At 39.8% G+C, this 24,560-nt stretch overlaps 1 protein-coding gene across 1 annotated transcript in view; it reads left to right on the plus strand.

The window, feature by feature from the left end:
- Window positions 1–24,560, plus strand: part of CKAP5 (cytoskeleton associated protein 5) — a 102,377-nt gene that overhangs the window by 18,177 nt on the left and 59,640 nt on the right. Inside the window, exons 2-9 of the mRNA XM_060176484.1 lie at window positions 6,152–6,245; window positions 7,825–8,018; window positions 9,439–9,645; window positions 13,605–13,776; window positions 14,775–14,907; window positions 15,122–15,222; window positions 18,250–18,363; window positions 22,325–22,429. Of these exons, the coding sequence (XP_060032467.1) occupies window positions 6,189–6,245; window positions 7,825–8,018; window positions 9,439–9,645; window positions 13,605–13,776; window positions 14,775–14,907; window positions 15,122–15,222; window positions 18,250–18,363; window positions 22,325–22,429 (1,083 nt within the window). The 5' untranslated portion in view covers window positions 6,152–6,188. The remainder of the gene's footprint in view (window positions 1–6,151; window positions 6,246–7,824; window positions 8,019–9,438; window positions 9,646–13,604; window positions 13,777–14,774; window positions 14,908–15,121; window positions 15,223–18,249; window positions 18,364–22,324; window positions 22,430–24,560) is intronic.

Genomic DNA, 24,560 nt, shown 5'->3' on the forward strand with positions numbered 1-24,560 from the left:
AATATAGTTTGAAAACTTTCATTGAGTATTTCTCTTTGATAGAAAGGATTGTTTTGTTTATTTTTTGTTTTTAACTTCTACCAAAGCTTTAGAGGTTTTGGCTTCTTAGAAATACCTAGAGACTTAAAATAACTTATAGCAACTTGCAAAATAGCTCCCTTGGATAGTGTGCTGCTTTACCATGTGTATGATCCAGGCTTGAACCCAGTCCCCACTACACTGATGGAAGCTTCAGTGATGTAGTTAGTGTCTGTCTGTCTGTCTCTCTTTCTCTTTCTCTCTCTTTTTTTTTTAGGTAGAAATTCAGATGAGAGAAGGAGGTAGGGGGGGAAGAGAGAGAGACACCCGCAGCCTTGTTTTACCACTCATGAAGCTTTCCCCCTGTGGGTGGGGAAGTGCTAAAGTATCTTTAACTCTCTCTCTACCTTTCTGCCTCAATCTAAAAAAAGAAAAAATATATGTAGATTTCCATCACCTGTGAAGCAGTTTCTCCCCACTAGCAACCAGCAGTTTGTATTCTATTTCAATGAATTGATCAGAATATCTCGTTTTAGTGAAACCTTTTGTGTTTGGCTTCTTCTGTTTAATGTCAAGTTTGTGAAATTCATCCATCTTCTAGCATAAATCAGCATTTCCTTTTATGATTGAGTAATAGTCCGTTGTATATACACACCACAATTTTTTTTATCCAGTTTTGACCATTTGGGTTATTTGGGACACTATGATTATTAACATGCACTTCTACTTGTTGGAGGTCAGCTTTTTTTTTTTTTTAATGTTTATTCTCTTTTGTTGCCCTTGTTTTATTGTTGTAGTTACTATTGCTGTTGTTATTGATGCCATCGTTGTTGGATAGGACAGAGAGAAATGGGGGTGGGGGGAGACATCTGCAGACCTGCTTCACCGCCTGTGAAGTGACTCCCTACAGATGGGGAGCCAGGGTCTCAAACCGGGATCCTTACACTGGTCCTTGGGCTTTGCGCCCCTGTGCTTATCCCGCTGTGCTACTGCCTTACTCCCTGGAGGCTGGCTTTTAGTTCTCTTGAGTAGAGAACTTTTAGTTCTGGGAGCAGAGAATTACAAAGCCATAATTTCTTGTTTAACTTTTTTTGTTTATTTATTAGTGATTTACAAGATTCTAAGGTAATGCCATGACTCCACACCACTCCCACCACCAAAGTTCTGTACCCCTCACCTCCAGCCGTAACTGCCATTGTTCTTCAGGGTCATAGACATGAATTGACTATATATACCCCCCCCCAAGTTTACGTGTTGTAATTCTCTATATTCCACTCATAGTGAAATCACCCCTCAGCTGTGCTTCATCTTAAGGAGCCACCAACTGCTTTGCATGATGGCTAGACTATTTTGTATCCTCCTGAGAAACTAAAAAATACACAGACCGGGGTTGCACCTGGTTGAGCGCACATGCTATAATGCTCAAGGGCCTGGGTTCGAGCCCCTGGTCCCTCCCTGCAGGGGAAGAGCTTTGCAAGTGGTAAAGCAGTGCTTGCAGGTATCTTTCTCCCTTTCTACCTCCCCCTACCCTCTCGATTTCTGTCTTCTCTATCTAATAAATAAAGATAATTAAAAATACACAGTTCTAATAATCTTATTGTATCTTACAAATATATGTGCACAATTATTTTTTTTTAATTTAAAGATGGATCCTTTACTCAAGAATTTGATAAGTACCACATAGTTCATTTTTGTTGCTGTATAGTGTTACACTCAGTTACAATTGTCTTTTTCATTCATTCATTTTATTCATCTCCTTTGATGGACATAAGAGAGTATGCAGTGTTTTCACATTTTGGCCTTTATGAACTTCCTTACTATGAATATCTTTTAATCAGTTTTCTGGTGCAACTATCAGTAGCATTAGTTCCTAGGGAACATACCTACGAATGGAGTTTTTAGATTGTAAGTAAATGCAACGTCAACTTAAATAATGCCATAGTATTCCAAACTGTTGCTTTGTTAAGAGTTCTTGTTGATTGATTGATTGATTAGTGGATAGAGATAGAAATTGAGAGGGAAGGGAGTCGGGTGGTAGTGCAACAGGTTAAGCGCACGTGGCGCCAAGCGGAAGGACCCGGGTAAGGATCCCGGAAAGACCTGGGTAAGGATCCTGGTTCAAGCCCCTGGCTCCCCACCTGCAGGGGAGTCGCTTCACAGGTGGTGAAGCAGGTCTGCAGGTGTCTGTCTTTCTCTCCCCTCTATGTCTTCCTCTCCTCTCTCCATTTCTCTGTCCTATCCAACAACGACGACAACAACAATAAAGCAACAAGGGCGACAAAATGAAACAAATAAATAAATAAATGTGTAAATGAAAAAAGAAATTGAGAGGGAAGTGGGACACAGGGACAAGGAAAGACACTGCTTATGAAGTTTCCCCCCCTGCTGGTGGGTACCAGAGACTTGACCCTGGGCCCTTGTGCATGGTTAATGTTCGCACTCAACCAGGTACACCGCCCGGCTTAAAGGTTCTGTACTATGATTTGACTCCTAAGACCTACTGCTGTTGTTTCATAGAGTCCTGGAAAGAAGACTTTTGGAGAGATGTCTTAAAAGCTTTACTTACTCTAAGAAACTTTAAAAATCCAGTTTTTAATTTCTGCATTTTGATCAGAGGAAATAGGCTATTAAGAAAGAGCAGGCTATAACCAGAAGCCTGGATTAGTGATACAGTGGGTAAAGCATTGGGCCCCATCCTCAAAGTCTGAAGTTCAATCTCAGACATATGCCAGAGTGATGCTCTGGTTCTCCTGTCTGTCTGTCTGTCTCTCATGTCCATAAACAGGAAGGAAGGCAAGGCATACTGGATTTTAGTGTGATGTCACTTTAAGTTTTATTGTTTTAACTTAATCTTTTTGTGAGCTAGTATATAAAGTGGGGGAGAACATCTTTCTTTCATGTAGTTTTAGTAAAGAATGAACCAACATGTTTAAAAAGATACTTTGGGACTAAAGAGATTATGTAGTGATAGGTAACATTTACATGCCTGAAGCTCCAGGAGTCCCAAGTTCAAACCCTGACACCACCACATGTCAGAGCCAAGTAGTGCTCTGGCCTCTTTTCTCATGAAGATGAATAAGCAAATCCTTTACAACTAGAATAAATAGTACCTACTTTGTACAGTACCATCATAATATCCAGGTGAATATTTGTTGAGTAAATATGCTTTGTACAATCCTTTTTTTAAATTTTTTGGCCTCCAGGGTTATTGCCGGGGCTGGGTACCTGCACCATGAATCCACTGCTCCTGGAGTTTGTTGTTTGTTTTTTTTAAACTAATTAATTAATTTATTCCCTTTTGTTCCCCTTGCTTTATTGTTGTTGTTATTGATGTTGTTTTTGTTGGAAGGAACAGAGAGAAATGAAGAGAGGAGGGGGAGAGAAAGATAGACACTTGCAGACCTGCTTCTACTGTGAAGTGACTCCCCTGCAAGTGGGGATCTGGGGCTTGAACTGTGATCCTGACGCTGGTCCTTGTGCTTTGCGCCACGTGTGCTTGAACTGCTGCACTACCACCGACTCCCCCCCTTTTCTTTTTTAATTTTTTTGTATTTTATTTATTTTCCTTTTTGTTGCCCTTGTTTTTTGTTGTTGTAGTTATTACTATTGTTGTTATTGATGTTGTTGGATAGGACAGAGAGCAACGGAGAGAGGAGGGGAAGAAAGATAGGCACCTGCAGACCTGCTTCACCGCCTGTGAAGCGACTCCCCTGCAGGTGGGGAGCCGGGGGATCAAACCAGGAGCCTTACACCCGTGTGCTTAAGCCACTGCGCTACTGCTGGATTCCCTCTCTCTCTTTTTTTTTTTTTAAGATTTAATTTATGAGAAAAGTAGGATGAGAGAACCAGACATCACTCTGGTACATGTGTTGCCAGGGATTGAACTCAGGACCTCATGCTTGAGAATCCAGTGCTTTACCCACTGCGCTACCTCCTGGACCACAAATAATTCTTTTATATTAGACCAAGACAACAGGGTGAAGGGTCCTTTTCCTCTCCTCCTTGAAGTGAAATTTTAAGATTCATTTACTTGTTTATTTTTATTTCTACGAAAAATTCTGACCAGAGTACCACTCAGCTCTGGTATACGCAGTGCTGGGATCAAACCAGAGACCTCATGCGTGCAAGTCCTATATTACATATTAAGCACTAGTTCTGTCTGTTAAAACATTGGGAAATTGAAAACAACTTAATTGTTCATGGGTAGTATTAGTAATTATGATAAATTCATATATGTCAGCTTTTACACATGCTCTCAAATATGGGGTTCATGTGGTCACATAAGAGATTACAAGATTATCCTAGTCTTTTTTGTGTTATTTATATACTGCATGTGCAATGAAAATTTGGATGGATTCAAGTAAATATGCATTTCATCTTGTTTACCAGTTGATGATTAAAAGAAACTTCTGACATACTTTCTGTACTTTTCAGATCCTCCACAGTTAGCATTTACATTTATAATCAGACAAAGGTGCTATGCAAACAGCATAAAATTGTTCAAGGAATGTTGATTATACACTTCACTAACTAAAAAATGGTTTTAACTTATAAAAGAAAAGTTTATTTACGGACCTATTTTTTTACTGGTTTATATAAATACATTGACTGGAGTTGCCAAAATTAGGTAGAACTGGGTAGCATAGAGATTTTGTTGTACTGATTATTTTATGTGAATAATTTTTAAACTTGTGGGTCCGGGAGGTGGTGCAGTGGATAAAGTGTTGGATTTTCAAGAATAAGGTCCTGAGTTCATTCCTTGGCAGCACATGTACCAGAGCGATGTCTGGTTCTTTCTCTCCTTCTATCCCTCTCATAAATAAATAAATAAATGAAATAAAAAATAATAATTTTAAATTGATATTCTCTAAATTTGTTTATATTTATTTGTTTTCCCTTTTGTTGCCCTTGTTTTTCTTTTATTATAGTTGTAGTTGTTGTTGTTGTTGATGCCATCATTGTTAGATAGGACAGAGAGAAATGGATAGAGGAGGGGAAGACAAAGAGAGGGAAAGAGAGATGGACACCAGCAGACTTGCTTCACCTCTTGTGAAGCAACTTCCCTGCAGGTGGGGGGCCGGGGGCTCAAACTGGCATCCTTACACCAGTCCTTGCGCTTTGCACTACTTGCACTTAACCTGCTAAGCTAAGCTACCGCCTTACGCCCTAAACTCTGATATTCTTTGAAAACCCTTTTGTAGACCTTTTAAAGTGCCCAATAGCCTGATTGCCTCAGTTTGATTTTTATTTTGTTATATATGTTAGAAGTTCCCATTTGAAAAATATCCCATCGAGAGAGAGAGAGAGAGAGAGAGAGAGAGATTGAGAGATTGAGATATGCCATGGTCTAATTTGATCTAAAAATATCCCATCGGGAGAGAGAGAGAGAGAGAGATTGAGAGATTGAGATATGCCATGGTCTAATTTGATCTAGATGTGCAGGAATCTAGTTCTTTCTGAATTCATTTGGACTTTTGGACTTTTTTTTTTTTTTTTTTTTTTTTTTGGGCCTCTAGGGTTATAGCTGAAGCTTGGTGCCTGCACTAGGAATCCACTGCTCCTGGAGCCTATTTTTTCCCTTTTGTTGCCCTTGTTTATCGTTGCTGTTATTATTATTGTTGTCATTGCTGTCATTGTTGCTGGATAGAACAGAGAAATGGAGAGAGGAGGGGAAGACGGGGTGGGCGTGGGGAGAGAAGATAGACACCTGCAGACCTGTGCTTCACTGCCTGTGAGTCAGCCCCCCTGCAGGGAGGGGTTGTGGTGGTGGTGGGGGTGGCTTGAACTAGGTTGGTTGGTGCACTTTGCACCACGTGGGCTTACCCGCCTTTCTGGTTTATGGAATTGAACCTGGGACTTTGGAGTCTCAGGCATGAGAGACTGTTTGCATAACCATTATGCTATCTACCCTCTGCTCTGGACTTTATTTTATTTTTAAAATGTTCTTAAAAGGGAATAAAATAGACGGCAGAAGATAAGCAAGCTTTCTTTGTTTGTTTTTTCTTTTTTTGGTGTAATAAAAATCACAATCTAAGAAAAGTCATACAGTCTCAAGAGATTGCTTGATTGGTAGAGTTAATAGAGTTTTCTTTCTTTCTTTTTTTTTTCCCTTTTCTTTTTTTACTCTGACCAGGAATTACTCTTAACCCTAAAGAGAAACTGGAAGCACAATGGGAGATGATAGTGAGTGGTTGAAACTGCCGGTTGATCAAAAATGTGAACACAAGGTAAGACTTTTCTTAAAATTTAATTTGATTTTCTTTATTGGGGAGATTAATGGTTTACATCAGCAGTAAAATACAGCAGTGTGTATATGGGTAACATTTCTCAGTTTCCCACATAGCAGTTGAACCCCCTCTAGATCCTTCTCCACCTTCATGTTCTGGGACCTGAACCCTCCCCCAACCCCAGAGCCTTTTGCTTTAATGCAGTACACCAACTCCAGAGCACTGCCCACTCTGGTTTATGGTGGTTTTGGGGATTGAACCTGGGACCTAGGAGCCTCAGGCATAAAAGCCTTGTGCGTAATTATTATTGCTATCTCTACAGCCCCAAGTTAAAACTTTTCTGTTTCAGGTTCAGCCCCCTGCACCACCATAAACCAGAGCTGAGCAGTTCTCTGGTTTGGAAAAAAAAAACAAAAAAAAACTTTTCTGGAGCTCAAATTCCACTATCTGTGCTTATTTTGCTAGCAGTTTTGTATAGTATAAAACTGCCTGATGGTTCTGCAGAGACAGCATAATGATGCTTGAGGCTCTGAGGTCTTAGGTTCAGTCCCCCAACACTCGCATAAACCAGAGCTGATCAGTGTCTCTCTCTCTGAATGTATTTTATATGTATCTTTCTCTCTATCGCTTTCATTATTAAATTATTTAAAAAACAACTACCTGATGATTACACAGTATAACTAGGAAAAAAAAAACACCATTATACGTTGGTGATTGGACAGTCCAGTCAGGATAATTTCTTATGTATTATGTAATACCATATTACAAATAATAACCAACAGCTGAATAAAAAATGAAATAGAATTTTTAAAATTTTAAAAATATTTTTATTTCTTACAATTGGATAGAGACAGAGAGAAATTGAGAGGGGAGGGTGAGATAGAGAGGGAGAGAGACAGAGAGATACCTGCAGCCTTGATTCACCACTTGTGAAGCTTTCCTCCTGCAGCTGGGGACCAGGGGCTTGAACCCATGTCCTTGTGCACTGTAGTGTGAGCACTTAACCAGGCGCGCCACCACCTGGCCTCCTGAAATAGAATTTTTAAAGTGAGTTACATTTTAATAGTCTGAAATTCTAGATGGATGGCCTTAGGACAATATATATATATATATATTAAAAAAAATTATTTATTCCCTTTTGTTGCCCTTGTAGTTTTATTGTTGTAGTTATTATTGTTGTTATTGATGTCATTGTTGCATAGGACAGAGAGAAGAGGAAGATGGGGGGAGGAGACACGTGCAGACCTGCTTCACTGCCTGTGAAGCAGCTCCCCACCTACAAGTGGGGAGTTGGGGGCTGCAACCAGGATCCTTATGCCAGTCCTTGAACTTTGCCCAACGCACAGTTATCCCCCTGCACTATCGCCCAACTCCTGGCCTTAGGACAATATATACATTAAATACTTACAAGTAAAACTTTGTTAGTAAATTTTCCCTGAAAACTCTCTGAATGTCTTAATATTCTTTTTTTGTTTCACAGGGTCCTTTGTTTACCTTATAAACAAATATTTTTACATTCCATATCCCAATTAACAGCAGGTATTAATATTAATTTTGTTTCAAAATTTTTTTCTTTTAGCTATGGAAAGCAAGGTTAAGTGGCTATGAAGAGGCCCTGAAGATCTTCCAGAAAATAAAGGATGAAAAGAGCCCAGAATGGTCCAAATTTTTAGGACTGATAAAAAAATTTGTAACTGATTCCAATGCAGTGGTTCAATTGAAAGGATTAGAGGCTGCACTTGTTTATATTGAAAATGCCCATGTAGCAGGAAAGTAAGTAGTTACTAACTAATCATATTTAAAAAAAAAAAAATTCTGACTATTACATGGATTGACATATATTTTTATAGGTTACTATCCTTAAATGTTAGTATGTGTAAAAGATGCTAATTTATTTACATCCATAGCTTCTTGGTGCTTGTTTTTCATTTATCTTTTATGTACTCTCGGATGTATAGATGGTACATGATCTCTAGAGGGAAGCATATCAGAAACTTACTCTTAGGGGGCCAGATGGCGGCATTTCAGGTTAAGCGCACATGGTAGGGAGCTGGGGGCCCACTTCACAAGTGGTGAAGCAGGTCTACAGATATCTATCTTTCACTCCCCCTCTTTATCTTCCCCTCCTCTCTCAATTTTTCTTGGTCCTATCCAACAATAGCAACAACAAAAAGGGAAAAAATGGCCTCCAGGAGCAGCAGATTCATACTGCAGGCAGCACGGCCCAGCAATAACCCTGGAGGCAAAAAGCAAACAAAAAAACCAAATCTTAGTGGTTCATGAAGTGGCACAGTGACTCTCAAGTATGAGGTCCTGAGCTTTTTTTTTTTTTTTTTTTTTTTTTTTTTAATATATCTTCTTTTTAAAATATTTACTTATTCCCTTTTGTTGCCCATACTGTTTTATTATTGTAGTTGGATAGGACAGAGAGAAATGGAGAGAGGAATGGAAGACAGAGAAGGGAGAGAAAGATGAGACATCTGCAGACCTGCTTCACCACTTGTGAAGCGACTCACCTGCAGGTGGGGAGCCGAGGGCTCGAACCGGAATTCTTACACTCGTCCTTGCGCTTTGCACCATGTGCGCTTAACCCGCTGTGCAACCCGAAGTCCCAAGTTCTATCCCTGGCAGCACAGGTACCAGAGTGATGTCTGGTTCTTTATCTCTCTCCTCCTATCTTTCTTATGAATAAATAAAATCTTAAAAGAGAAACTAAAACTTAGGGTTGGTAAAACAGCTCACTTGGATAGTGTTCTGCTTTGCTGTGTGTGCAATCCATGTACGACCCCTCCTCCCACCCAATGAAGGAAACTTTGTTGCTGTAATCTTTCTCACACTTTCTCTTCCTTTCTGCTGCTGCTTTACCACAGAAAGGGAAGGAAGGAGGGAGGGAAAATCAAATTCTGAGGTTTTGTTGGAAGAGCTTTGGACTTCACTTACGAAGTTACCCCCTTCAGGTGGGAGGCTGGGCTCAAACTCAGGTCCTTGCACATGGTAACATGTTTGCTACCACCCTTGCATAAGGTTTTTTAAATGCTCTTGAACATACAGTTAAAAATTAGAGACTTATTTTTGTAAGCATTTTTAAAAGTACTTATTTATCTACCCATCTTCCTTCCCTTTTTCCTGGACCTCTCTCTAGCTCTATGCATTAAGGCATGTTTTTTGTGATTGTTCATAATCTTTATTGCAGAACCACTGGAGAAGTTGTGTCAGGCGTTGTGAGTAAAGTATTCAACCAGCCCAAGGCCAAAGCCAAGGAACTCGGCACTGAGATTTGTCTAATGTACATAGAGATTGAGAAGGCAGAGGCTGTGCAAGAAGAGCTCCTGAAAGGCTTGGACAATAAGAACCCCAAAATCATAGTGGCCTGTATAGAGACACTAAGAAAAGCCTTAAGGTAAGACTTTTTTTTTTTTTTCCTTCTTTCCCTCTCTTTTAGCTTATTCATTAGACTAAGTTGAGTTTGGACTTCTGGTTGAAATAGAAGTGAAAACTGCTGAATTTGACTTGGCATGCCATACCAGTCAGCGAAGTGACCTGGAAAAACTAGTCATTCCTCTAATTCCTCTTGCATGGCACTTTGTATTGAGTCATGGCAGCCTCCACATATGGTGTGTAGCTAGCTATTTAATCTAAATCCTTTTCTGATGAGGATGACCAGGGGATGTTCTGGAATTATTCTCAGATAGACCTTTTTGTGGAAAAACACTCTTCAGGAATTTTAAGCAGCTCTTTTTCCTCCTGTTATCCTCAAGCATAAGTCTATGTACTTTAAAATGCTGGCTAAAGACACAGTTGGCTAAAGCAACGCTTTGTTTAAATGCCTTATTAGTAAAGTACAAACCAACTCTACATGGCTTTAAACAAGCACAGCAATAATAAGTCAAAAATAATTTTTGCTCTTACATAAGAAGTTATTTTCAACTCGAGTATTTCTTATTTTGGTAGTGAAGTTTTTCATGAATGGGGTCTCTCTCAGGAACAAATGGCTGTAATTCGCTATAGAAATCTAAATTAGACAAACCATTAGTTTGTTCTGATTTTGCAGTCCTTCTAATCCGATATCCTGTCCCCAATACTGTCCACAACAGATACTTTCAAAAGCAGCTCTAATGAAATCCTAAATATTAATATATTGCCCAAGGAAGTAAAGACCCTTCTGCTTCAACTCCTTTGTGATTTTTGACTCTGACCTACTTTTTGAGAAAATGGTTCTATGGTGTATTTATTGTATGTAAAAGTGTTTAAAAATCACTAGATTTTGTTAAATTGTCCTCAATTTGTAAGGCTTAAACTTTTGCTTGGGTCATATTAACTTTTTTTTTTTTAAATTTATTTGTTTGTTTATTCATGAGAGATTAGGAGGAGAGAAAGAACCAGACACCACTCTGGTACATGTGCTGCCGGGGATTGAACTCAGGACATCATGGTTTAGAACCCAGTGCTTTATCCATTGCGCCACCTTCTGGACCACGGTCATATGACCCTTTTAGAAAATTTGATGAAAGGGGGCCGGGCAGTTGAGCACTGGGTTAAGCATACATGGTGTGAAGCACAAGGATCCCTGTTCGAGCCTCTGGCTCCCCACCTGCAAGGGGGTTGCCTTGTAAGCAGGTCTGCAGGTGTCTCTCTTTCTCTCCCTTCCTCTTGTCTTCCCCTCCTCTCTTAGTTTCTCTTTGTCCTATCTAGATGCAACAACAGTGGGGGTTGAAGTGGGGGGGCCGGGAGATGGCCTTCAGGAGCAGTGGATTTGTAGTGCAGGCACCAAGCCCCAACAGTAACCCCGAAGGCAAAAAAAAAAAAAGAAGAAAATTCGATGAGAGAAAGGAAGAAGGGGGCTGGGGAGACTTCAAAGTGGTTATGTATAAGACTTTCATGCCTGAGGTTCCAAAGTTCCAGATTCAATCCCAGCCATCACCATAATAAGCCAAGCCGAGCAGTGCTATAGTGAAAAAAATAGAGAGGGATGTCTGGGTTTTACTGGCCAATGGGATATCTCAGTTGGATAGTGTGCTGCTTTAGGTTCAAGCCTGGCCTCCAGTGTATTAAAAGCAGCTTCAGTGCTATGTTCTCTTTCAGTCTTTCTCTGCCTCTGTCTTTATCCAAAAACAGATAAGTAAATAAAGATAACTTTCCTTGAATCATTGTTTTCTTTGATTTTTACTTAGTTCTGTATATACTTTTTCCACTTGTTTCTATCCTACTGTCTAGGAGGCAGGCATTTGTATGGGTAGTACAAAGTACTCTCATTTTCTCTTTGAAATTAAGTGAATTGACATCTAACAGTCAAACTGTTCTATCCTTGGTGATGGCTCTCAATAAAAATATGTATTACACTATAACCTTCTGCCTTCATGTGAGATGTTTGTAATCTAGAATGCTACTATAAACCCTTATTTCAGAGGTGGGTGGTAATGCACCAGGTCAATTGTACACATTACCATGTGCAAGGGACCTGGGTTCAAGACCCTGATCCTAACCCGCAGGAGGAAAGCTTTACAAGTGATGAAGCAGTACTGTAGGAGTCTCTCTTTCTCTGTCCTTCTTTATCTCCCCACTCCCTCTCAATTTCTGTCTGTCCTATCACATAGGAAAAAACAAAAAACGAAACCAAAAAACTCTTACTTCATATTTAAGTTGGCTAGAAGGATAAAGGTCTTCTTAGATCTTCCTTATAGATAGCATTATTTAGCCCCATCCTGTGTGATTCTTTGCCCTAAACCATCTCAGAATCTGTAGTGAACTATCTATCAATAGAGCAGTCACTAGGACTCTAGAACCTGAGTTTCCCCAAGCTCTCTTCATTAGTGGTAGCTTCAGTAAACCAAAAATTTTCTGTGGCCTTAATGCAGACTTCTAGAACACTGTTGTGAAGCATAGTATGTGTGCTTAACCCAGTGTGCCATTGCCTACCCCACCCTCCAATATATGTTCTTATTTTTTGCTTTAGTCATTTGTTAAACCAAGTTAAAACATTATTTTAGGGGGCCAGGCGGTAGCACAGCAGGTTAAGCGCACATGGCATGAAGCTCAAGGGCCAGCTTACGGATCCTGGTTCAAGCCCCTGGCTCCCCGCCTATAGGGGAGTTGCTTCACAAGTGGAGAAGCAGGTCTGCAAGTGTCTGTCTTTCTCTCCTCCTGTCTGTCTTACCCTCAACTCTCGATTTCTCTCTGTCCTATCCAATAACAATAATAACAACGATAAACAACAAGGGCAACAAAAGGGGAAAATAGCCCAGGAGTAGTGGATTCGTAGCTCAAGCACCAAGCCCCAGTGATAACCGTGGAGGCAAAAATAAAAAAAATTATTTTATATCAAAATAGAAGAGGATCTAAAAGAGATCATTTAGTTTATTCTTTATTTTTTTAAAGTTTATTTATTTTTTAACCAGAGCACTGTTCAGCTCTGGCTTATGGTGGCATGGTGGATTGAATTTGGGACTTTCGAGCCTGAGGCATGAGACTCTGTTTGCATAACAAATATGCTATCTACCCCCACCTAGTTTATTTTTATATTATATCTAAAAACAACACAATTCACTGTTTTGTGAAATACTATTTTTAAGGGGAATACTTTCACAATCTCTTTACCATGTTGGAATCTGTCACCTATTACTGAAAATTTTTCTGCATTTGTACATAGGAGATAAATGTACATGTTTGTTACATTATGAACATTAGGTAGTAAATATTATACATATGTCCCACTATAGAATCTCAGTGTTAGTTTGTAACTAAACCTCTCTTGCTTGGTTGTTGAGGAAGACAGCTCACTTGGATAGTGCACTTGTTCTGCTATGTGTGTAACCCACGTCTAGCCTATCCCTCGCCATACTGATAGAAGCGTTGGTGCAATGGAATCTCACCACCACCACCATCCTGCACCCCCTTTCTATCTGGAAAAAAACTAGGTCTGGGAAGGTGAAGCCCTGGTGACAACACTACCACAAACCAAAACAAACACCTCCTATTCAAGAGATGGTATTCTAAAAGATTATCAGTGAATCAGAAAGCTAAATTTATCTATTTGGGATCTTAAACTATAATGACATACATAGAGATAGATAGATAGATAAATAGATAGATAGATAGATATAAATATATGTTATTTATAGATATACTATGCTAAAAGAAGTTAGAATACAGCTGTTGTTCCCATGAAACACTAAAGCAAAGAAACTAACGTGTTCTGTTGTGTGATAGTTTTGAAGTCAGGAGTGTAACACTGCCAGTCTTAATAATATGTACAAATGAGTGAAAACACACACACACACACACACACATGCATCTGGCACTGTGAATGAATGCAAGGCAACTCAAGGACACTTCATTTCCCCTCCCAATTTTTACTTCTAGTGAATTTGGTTCCAAAATCATCTTGCTTAAGCCAGTTATCAAAGTGTTGCCAAAACTCTTTGAGTCCCGAGACAAGGCTGTTCGAGATGAAGCCAAATTATTTGCTGTGGAGATCTACAGATGGATTCGGGATGCTCTGAGACCCCCGTTACAAAATATAAACTCTGTCCAGGTAAAGCATCATGATTTTTGCTTGTCTTCAAATAATGTTAATATGAAGATAGTACCCTTCTGTCATTACTATACATAATCTGTTGTCATGTATTTTTCTTTGAAACCATTTTGATTTTTTTTCTGATCATAGAGTGCTATCCGTGCTGTTACCTTTATTCTCTTTTGAGTTACCATGCATTCTGTAATTCTAGTATGCTAGTATTTATTAAATATATCAGTTTTTAAAAAATCCTTTTATCATGAAGTTGGCAAGAGTTAGCTAATATGTTTAGATAAAATGTATTTTTTTTATTCCACCTGCTTTGGGATACTTCTTTTTTTGGTTTGGGATACTTTATCTTGTGATAATGTATCTGAATTCATGCAGATGAGGGAACTCTAGTTAGTGTTTTATTCTAAGTGTCTAGTCATAAGTCTTCAGTGTAGTAAATACTGTTAGTTTGACTTAAACTGAAGAAAATACATTAAATTTATCTTTTACTTGTTAGAATATACAAATAAAAAATTGGGTTCTTATAGCTCCTGAATATAACTGTTGAGTTTTTTCTCTAGTAACAGAGACCAGAAAGGTTTTTTTGTTTGTTTTTTTTCCAAGATTACATTATTGGGGCCGGGGGGCAGGCAGAGGCACACCTGGTTGAGTGCACATATTACAGTGTACAAGGACTGAGGTTCAAGCTCCCAACCCTCACCTGCAGGGTGGAAGTTTCTCAAACATTGAAGTAGTATTGAGGTGTCTCTCTGTCTCTCCAGTCCCTCTTGATTTTTTTCTGTTTCTATCCAATAATTAAAAAATAAATAAATAAAAAGATCACGGTATTTCTCCAGTATCAGAAGTGCCACTTTTCCCCTAAACTCAGGGCTCATACATCCACTCCCTCCCCCTCTCATTATGCCACTGTATCCTCTAAGCATCCCTTATATAGAAGGGTTTACATGCCAACCTAAACTGGGCTAATCAATTAGACAAGGCTAATAGACATTTTATATTTGTAGTTGAAAGAATTAGAAGAAGAATGGGTCAAACTGCCAACAGGTGTTCCTAGACCAACTAGATTCCTGCGTTCCCAACAAGAACTAGAAGCTAAATTGGAACAACAGCAGTCAGCTGGTGGAGATGCGGAGGGAGGTGAGCCAATTATATAGAAACTCTGGTTTGTATGAAAGGTCTGCATGACCCTCTATCAAAGAAATGTAGCCACTAGGCATATTTTGTAGGACTGCCATTTAGAACGATATAAGTTGTCTGTAGGATTAGTAATTTTGGTCCTTTCTCCATCAAGATTTGATCACAGGTATAAAGGGACTGATAACTGTTTTTTATTTGCTTCTCCCTTTGGAAGGTGGTGATGATGGTGATGAGGTACCACAGATAGATACTTATGAACTTTTGGAAGCAGTAGAAATTCTTTCCAAACTTCCCAAAGACTTTTATGACAAAATTGTAAGTAATGGTAAACATCCCCTTTCATTTATTTAATTTTAAATAGTTGCCTAAGTGTAAATAATTGCTCTACCGAGCCCTTTCCTGGTGTACTCCCTTTCACCCTGTCAATTGTGTACATTTCTTGCCAAAACTAGAACATTATTCTGACTTCTTCATTATCTCTTTTATTTTTTAATTCTTTTTATTTTCCCTTTTGTTACCCTTATTTTTATTGTTGTAGTTGTTGTCATTGTTGTTAGATAGGACAAAGAGAAATGGAGAGAGATGGGGAAGACAGAGAGGAGAGAGAAAGATAATAGACACCTGCAGGCCTGCCTCACTGCCTGCAGGTGGGGAGCCAGGGACTCGAACCAGGATCCTTAAGCTGATCCTTGCACTTTGCAGCACGTGCGCTTAACCCGCTGCGCTATCACCCGACTTCCTCTTTATCTCTTTGATTATACCTTTAACTGCCCCTTCAAGGGCTGACAAGATAGCTCCTGTGGAAGGTTATTTACTTTACTATATACAAGACCCTGGTTCAAGCCTGGCCTCACCATACTGGGGGAAGCTTCAGTGCTGTGGTGTCTTTCCCTTTGTCTCTCTGTATCTGAAAAAGTTCACATGGAACAGTAAAGCCCTGGTGGTGACCAAAAAAAGTTCTGAAAATTCATCCCTTTTCTCTGTGCTTCTATTTTACTCCAGAGTTTCTTGACCGTGGCACTATTAACTGTTTTTGGTCAATAATTCTTTTATTTGGAGGTCTGTCCTGTTCATAGTAGGGTAGTTAGCAGCATCTTGGGCCTTTGCTCACCTGCTATCAGTGCTTATCATCCTCCCAAGTAATAACAATAAAAAAAAAAATTCTCGGGCCGAGTGGTAGTACAGTGGGTTAAATGAGCATGGTGCAAAGCGCAAGGACTGGCATAGGCATTCTGGTTTGAGCCCCCGGCTCCCCACCTGCAGGGGAGTCGCCTCACAGGTGGTGAAGCAGGTCTGCAGGTGTCTTATCTTTCTTTCCCCCTTTCTGTCTTCCCCGCCTCTCTCCATTTCTCTCTGTCCTATGCAACAACAATAATAACTACAACACTGATAAACAGCAAGGGCAACAAAAGGGAAAAAGTGGCCTCCAGGAGCAGTGGATTCCTAGTGCAGGCAAAGCGCAAGGACCGGTTAGGATCCCGGTTTGAGCCCACCTGCAGGGGAGTCGCTTCACAAGCGGTGAAGCAGGTCTGCCGGCGTCTCTCTGTCTCTCTTCTTTTCTATCAATTCTCTCTCAATTTCTCTCTGTCTCTATCCAATGACAAATAAATAACTTTTAAAAGTTTAAAAAAGTAATGATAATCTTGTATGGCTTACATCTGTATCTTTCTGTTACCACTTTTTATGGGAGATCCTCCCTGCCTGATGGACGAAATCTTTGACTCTTCTTGCTTTATTACTACAGCAGTTGGTACAGTACCTTCCATAATGGCCACAACCTGGTAGTTAAAGTCTTCCTAGCTCTGCTGTCAGTTCTTTGAGTATCATACTAACTTCTTTACGAAATAAATATTAGATAAATTGGAGTGGGAAGGTAGTGAAGGGGTTGATTAATGTAACTGACTTTCATGCCTGAGGATCTAAGATCTCAGGTTCAATCCCTGTTACTACAGACCTGGGGAGTAAGTCCTCTAGTTGAAAAAAATAACCTGGGAGTCAGTCTGTAGCGCAGCGGGTTAAGCACAGGTGACACGAAAAGTGCAAGAACCAGCATAAGGATCCTGGTTCGAGCCCCCAGCTCTCCACCTGCAGGGGGGTCACTTCACAAGTGGTGAAGCAGGTCTGCAGGTGTGTCTTTCTTTCGTCCTCTCTGTCTTCCCACCTCTCTCAATTTCTCTCTGTCCTATCTAACAGTGACGACATCAGTAATAACTACAACAATAAAACAAGGGCAACAAAAGGGAATAAATAAATAAATATTTAAAAAAAATAATCTGAAAATGATAATTCTGTCTTTTTATTATAGCCCCAGTTCTTCCCACCACCACCCCCTTTTTTTTTAATCCACTATGGTGCTTCACTGCTCTAGGCTAACTCTAGATAAAAGACCAAGACAGAGAGGAGAAACTATAAAATTGAGACTCCCTTCATTGCAGTGGGGGCAGGGCTCAAGCATAGATTGTATATCTAGCAAAGGAGTCCACTATTCAAGTGAGCTACTCTCCCCTCCCCACCCTGTTATTTCAAGTAATGGGTATTCAGTTTATTGAATGGTTGCTTTATCTTTAGTGAGCTATATTCTATTTCATGGCTACAAAGCAAGATTAGCATTATACCCGCAATCTGGAAAAACAATCTCAAGATTGGAAGTCTTTACATGATTATTGTGTTCTGGTCTTTCTAATGTCCATATGGAAGTCCCTCTATCCTATAGCTGTGACATATACTAGAAAGACTTTCTATTGGCATTTTTTAATATTTATTTTCCCTTGTTGTTGTAGTTATTATTGTTATTGATGTCGTCATTAGATAGGACAGAGAGTAACGGAGAGAGGAGGGGAAGACAGAGAGGGGGAGAGAAAGACAGACACCTGCTCACCGCCTGTGAAGCGACTCCCCTGCTGGTGGGGAGCCGGGGGCTCCAAGCCCTATCCTTCCGCAGGTCCTTGCACTTTGTGCCACGTGCATTTAACCAGCTGCACTACCACCCGACTCCCTATTGGCATTTTTTTGTTTAACAGCTGCTTACTAGCATTTTCCTAGAGAGTGAAAACAAAACCTGTGGGGGAAAAAAATGAAGAAAATATATGATTATTATTTCATTTATTTATGGTAAAACTTCTCAGTTATGAAATGCTATGCAAATATTTGATTGATAAAAATAAAATTATATATGTGAACAAAAACACTGATTGCCTGTATAGTTATGTGATTTTATTTTTAACTAGCTTCTGAAAAGTCTAAAGGAAATGAGTTATATATCTTTATTCACATGGAAGTAGGCTTTTATTTGCTTAGACTTTTTTTCCCGTTATGTATGTTATTTGTTATTGTGTCTTTCAGGAGGCAAAAAAATGGCAGGAGAGAAAAGAAGTTCTGGAAGCTGTAGAAGCGCTAGTGAAAAACCCAAAACTAGAAGCAGGCGATTATGCGGATTTAGTTAAAGCTTTAAAGAAGGTAAATGTGAGAATTTCAAGAGTAGTAGCACAACAGACGGGGCCACTGAATTTTCCTTACTCAGCAGTCATTTTTATCACAACTGCATCGCCATTTAAAGAACACTATTAATCATCTTTGGACAGTGGGGATACCTTTTTAAAGCATTATTTAAAATTATTTTCCTAGATGAGCCCAGAGGAATTAGACTTCAGTCTTGTTCATTATTGTGGTTGGTTCTGTTCTGTTTTGTTTTTACCCCATACCTCACCACCAAAGTGTCACTGTTCCTCTGCCACAGATATTTGGGTGGGTCTCTGTCCTCCTTCCTCATTTATTAGCCCCAGTTCTTCAGTCAAGAAACTAATAAGGGGGGCAGGCGGTAGCGCAGCAGGTTAAGCGCACATGGCGCAAAGCACAAGGACCAACATAAGAATCCCGGTTTGAGCACCCAGTGCCCACCAGCAGGGGGAGGTCACTTCACAAGTGGTGAAGCAGGTCTGCAGTTGTCTCTGTCTTCCTCTCCTCTCTGGATTTCTCTCTGTCTTATCCAACAACAATGACAGTAATAACAACAACAGTAATAACGATAAACAGCGGCAACAAAAGGGGAAAACATGGCAAAAAAGAAAAAAGAAACTAAGGAGCTTGTTCAGCTATTCTCTCACCTTGTTTCTTTTGGTACTATATATGTCAGAACCTTCATATTTCCCTTTCTTCTTCTGGCTTAATTCACTTAGCATGACCCTTCTCTAGCTTTATTTCATGTAGCAAAAGGAATTACTTCAACTTGTAGCTGAGTAGTATTCCAATCGATTTATGCTAGCTGATACAAACTTTGAGAAAATTAACAATCTTGTTGATCCAAAAACATATTCTGGGGAGTTAGGTGGTAGTGCAGCAGGCTAAGCGCACGTGGCGCAAAGTGCAAGGACCAGCTTAAGAATCCCAGTTCGAGCCCCCGGCTCCCCACTTGCAGGGGAGTCGCTTCACAGGTGGTCAAGCAGGTCTGCAGGTGTCTATCTTTACTCTCCCCCTCTCTATCTTTCCCTCCTCTCTCCATTTCTCACTCTTCTATTCAACAACGACAACATCAATAACTACAACAGTAAAACAAGGGCAATAAAAGGGAATAAATAAATATTTTTAAAAACCAAACATTCTGGTTTTCTGGATGAAAACTGTAGAGTGAACTGTTTTACTGACTCTGTTTAGTGGAACAGAAACGAAGAGTGTGTTTGCTAGGTAGCAAATAATACTGCACTGTATTATATGTGAGATGCATAGAGACAGTCAATTATAAAGCAGGAAAGTACTAAGTAAAAAAGAAACATTGGTTTGGTGTCTCTCCTTTGCTGTCTGTCACCCAGTGCTCATGCAGGCATGAAGCCCTGGCAGCAAAGTTAAAGAGTTAAAATATAATTTGAGGATTACCAAGATTGAACAGAGTTGGATACTGCTAGTGGGATTTTTTTTTTAATTTTATTTTATATTTATTTGTTTTCCCTTTTTATTGTTGTTTTAGTTATTATTATTGTTGTTATTGATGTTGTCATTGTTAGATAGGACAGAGAGAAATGAAGCGAGAAGGGGAAGACAGAGGGGGGAGAGAAAGATAGACATCTGCAGACCTGCCTCACCGCCTGTGAAGCGACTCCCCTGTAGGTGGGGAGCCAAGGGCTTGAACCAGGATCCTTATGCTGCTCCTTGCACTTTGTGCCACCTGTGCTTAACCCGCTGGGCTACTGCCCGACTCCTGGAAATTCTTTTTTTTTTTTTAATATTCATTTTATTTATTCCCTTTTGTTGCCCTTGTTGTTTTATTGTTGTAGTTATTATTGTTGTTGTAGTTGTTGGATAGGACAGAGAGAAATGGAGAGAGGAGGGGAAGACAGAGAGGAGGAGAGAAAGATAGACACCTGCAGACCTGCTTCACCGCTTGTGAAGCGACTCCCCTGCAGGTGGGGAGCCGGGGTTCGAACCGGGATCCTTATGCCGGTCCTTGTGCTTTGCGCCACCTGCGCTTAACCCGCTGTGCTACAGCCCGACTCCCCTGGAAATTCTTATATCATCACTTTTCATAAAAATCTGAACATAAATAATTATGCATATAGTTAAAAATTTTCAAAGCAAAATCTTCATTGTTGAAAACCACTTTGCTTGCTTCATCAACCTGGAACTACAGATAGAGTACTAACTATAGTAGTTTTCATTTTTCATGGTAGTTACATGCTAACACTGAGTTAGTGATTACTAAACCACTGCTTCTAGAAAAAATACAGGACTAGGGTCCTGTGACGATTGGTTACAACATTTAAAAAAATTAATTATTCCATTTTGTTGCCCTTGTTTTTTATTGTTGTTGTGGTTATTGTTGCTATTGATGTTGTCATTGTTGGATAGGACAAAGAGAAATGGAGAGAGATAGGGAAGACAGAGTGGGAGAGAAAGACAGACACCTGCAGACCTGCTTCACCACCTATGAAGTGACTCCTGCAGGTGGGGATCGGGGGACTCGAACCAGGATCCTTATGCTGCTCCTTGCGCTTTGCGCCACCCATGCTTAACCCGCCACGCTACCACCCGACTCCCGGTTACATTTTCAGCAGCTGAGCAATACTTAGCCTTGCTTATTCTGTTTGGATGAATATATCTTATTTAGTAGCACTAATTGATTAGCTTTGAGTTTGCAGCCAAAAGTCCTACAGCTTGTGCTTAAACAAAGCTCATCCAACACGTATTTTCTCCGTAAGCACTTTACACTTAGGAATGCTAGACAGCACTTCAGCACTACACTTAGGGGCCATTTTAAACTGTGCAAGCATCAGCAAAAGCACAAAAATGCAGAAACATGCCACTAAAAAGCCCATGAAAAAGATGCTTGTTTAGAGTATGAGAGTTGAAAGCATGCAGTGTTGGCTTTGTTTAATCTCACATAGAAATGTGCACATCAGCGACTGACAGCTGTCCATGGATGACTGAAGAAGTGCAAAGTGTAGTATTATGAGGTTATAATATTTTTTTTTCATTTCTTTATTGGAGAATTAATGTTTGACATTCACAGTAAATACAATAGTTTGTACTTGCATAACTTCTGTCTGTTTTCCACATAACAATACAAGCCCCACTAGGTCCTCTGTCATTCTTTTTGGACTTGCACTCTCCCCCTCAATAAGTTTAACCAGTAGGTAAATTTACAAAACTGATGAGAATGTGCTGCTTTTTTTTTTCTTCCATAGTTAACCGTATGTGCTTTCCTCCCAGTGTGATTTGGAGTCAAGGATATGATTTGTCATAACTTTTTTTTAGAGTTTGAGAGGGAGAAACAGAAGAGAGGTATCTGTAGCACTACTCCACCAGTCCCAGTGCTTTCTCCTGCTCCTGCAGGGAGGATGTGGGTACTTGAAACCAGGTCCTGAGAAAATGGCACCTGCAAGGTCAGAAGCCCTTTCCCCAGAGAAATGGTTGCAATTATATTTGTCATTTAGATTCCCTGTGGACTTCTTAAAGGGACCCACAGCAGTGCACCGTGGTTAGAAATGTTAGAGCTGCTGCCCTGGAGATACAATGCTTTTAGTAGCAGGCTGCCTTCTGCCTTTCTGTGCCCCAAAGCCAAATTAACAGGCCTCAGCTTCTCTGCCATTATCAGTCACCTCCTGTATAATGAAGCAGTGCTGACAGCCCACTAATAGTGATTTGAAGTTGTGGTTTTGTGTATATTTTATTGGTGGAATTTTATGGTAGAGGGTTGAACATAAGAAAACACTCCCATGGTCCGGGAGGTGGCACATTGGTAAAGCTTTGGAATCTCAAGCATGAGGTCCTGAGTTCGATCCCCGGTAGCACATGTGCCAGAGTGATGTCTGGTTCTTTCTCTCTCCTCCTATCTTTCTCATAAATAAATAGCTCTTTGAGGATAAATTTTCAGTTCCTTCTGTAAGGCTTGGACTATTTTATTTTGTCTTTTCTTCCTCCTTTCTAGGTTGTTGGAAAGGACACCAATGTCATGTTGGTGGCTTTGGCAGCAAAATGTCTTACTGGCTTGGCTGTTGGGCTGAGGAAGAAATTTGGACAATACGCAGGGCATGTAAGTAACACTTTTTTAATTTCTTTGACTTTTTTTTTTCTTCATTCATTTTGGTGCCAAAATCTAAGCCAGGACCTCATAGCATGCAAAGCATGCACTTTACCACTAAGCCATTTCCCCAACAGACAACACTCCTTACGTACAGATCAAAACCGTTACCAACAGTGGCAGGGTGGGGGAGAGAGCATAATGGTTTTTCAAACAGACTCTAATGCCTGAGGCTCTGAGGTCCCAGGTACAATCCCCAGCACAACCATAAGCCGGACATGAGTAGTGCTCTGGGGAGAAAAAAAGCTAAAAACAACCAAGAATGGCAGACTAGTTTGTTTTATACTTTAGAACCACTCTGACATAGGTCTTTTTATACTGAGCAAGGTAGATTTCCACGTAACTCCTCAGAATGGTTCAGAAAATGTATTAGTTATAACTAATGCTGTCTTTTATGTATAATACTCGACATTTAAAGTACTTATCTGAGGTACGAGGACCAGGAGACAGCTAGCTCTTCCTTTGAGAGCATCAAAATGTATGCTTAAGGCTACAGACAGATTCAGTCCCCAGCACCACTTTGTAACGAAACTAAATAGTACTCTCTCTGTCTTCCCTCTCTCTTCCATTCTCATAATAAATTGGAAGAAAATCTGGAAGGGGGACTAATATAAGTGAGACTAATAAATAAGCAAGATTTATACAGTGTTTTGCAGTATTCTCTTGGGTTAAAAAACTAATAATTGGGCAGGAGGGAGAGTTCACCTGGTAGCTGCCTGCATTGCCTGGACTTGGCTCAGGTTAGACTTCCAGCACCACATAAGAGAGACTGGCAAGGGAGGAAGCTTCATTACCATGGTGCCACCTCCTGTCTGTTTCTGAGTGAAAAATACAACTGTGAGATCACACACACATGTAGTGAATACCCAGCTACACCACCATAAACTAGTTACGTGCCTGAAGCATCTTACATAGATAAACTACACTACTGGTAATGTATTGGTTGAATTTATTCTCAGAAAACTTGTCAAATGTACTATTTGGAAATAATCAAGTTTGGTTACAGTTTTTATAAGTTGAGACGTTTAAGTGTGACATCTTGTTAGCTGGCTTCTAAATCTAGTCTTCATTACTTAAGATACCATACAGGCCTTACAGGTTTACCTTAATAGACACATCATGACTTGACTGACTTGATTAAATCTCCTTCTAGTCATAGTCATGTGTCAGTTTCATATTGTGAAACTTAATACCTAACATCACTTGTTAACAGTATTTAGAGCATGTTTACTCATAGCATTAAAAATAATTTCAGAGAACATGACACCAGCAAATAAAAATGTATCTTGACTAACTTGCTACCAGAGAAATAAAAGTTAAGGGTCTGTAAAACTTTAGACGTGTAACCAGACCCCTTGTGCTTAGCACTATGTGCACTTAACCAGCTGTGCCATCACCCAGCCCATGGTTTAGTTAGTTTTTGTTGTTGTTGTTGTTGTTGTTTAACCACTTCTGTTAAATCTTTTCCTGTGAAATCTTGAAAACATATTGAGCTTTGCTGTATCTTTTGGGCCTTAATTTGCCTGCTCATACAATGCCTGACAGATATATAGGAGTTCAATAAATGTTACTTTGTAAATGTACATTTACAAAATAAAATTTAAATTATAATTCTGTTGACCTAAACTTAGTAATTGTATAAGAAAATATAATTTTGATCAGGAATCTTCTGCTACTCTTCTCTCTTTCTTTACTGTAGTGAACAGGCAAGAGGCATCTTGGTCAAGAGAGATAAATCACTGTCTTAGATGAGGAGGAAGACTTGTATACTCTTATGTACTCCTACTCTATAAATTACTTGGTTTAATCAAGATAATTCTGGGAGTCTGGGTAGTGGCGCACCTGGTTGAGCGCACATGTTACACTGCACAAGGACCCAGGTTTGAGCCCTCAGTCCCCACCTGCAGAGGGAAAGCTTTGCAAGTGGTGAAGCAGTGCTGTTGGTGTCTGTCTGTCTCCCTATCTCTCCCTTCTCACTCAATTTCTGACCATATCCAATAAATAAATAAATTAAAATTTTATAAAAATATGTTTCTGATAAAAATGGTTTTATGATTGCATGCAGGATATAGATGCAGAAAAA

The sequence above is a fragment of the Erinaceus europaeus genome, chromosome 17 (assembly GCF_950295315.1).
Source record: "Erinaceus europaeus chromosome 17, mEriEur2.1, whole genome shotgun sequence".
Classification (NCBI taxonomy): domain Eukaryota; kingdom Metazoa; phylum Chordata; class Mammalia; order Eulipotyphla; family Erinaceidae; genus Erinaceus; species Erinaceus europaeus.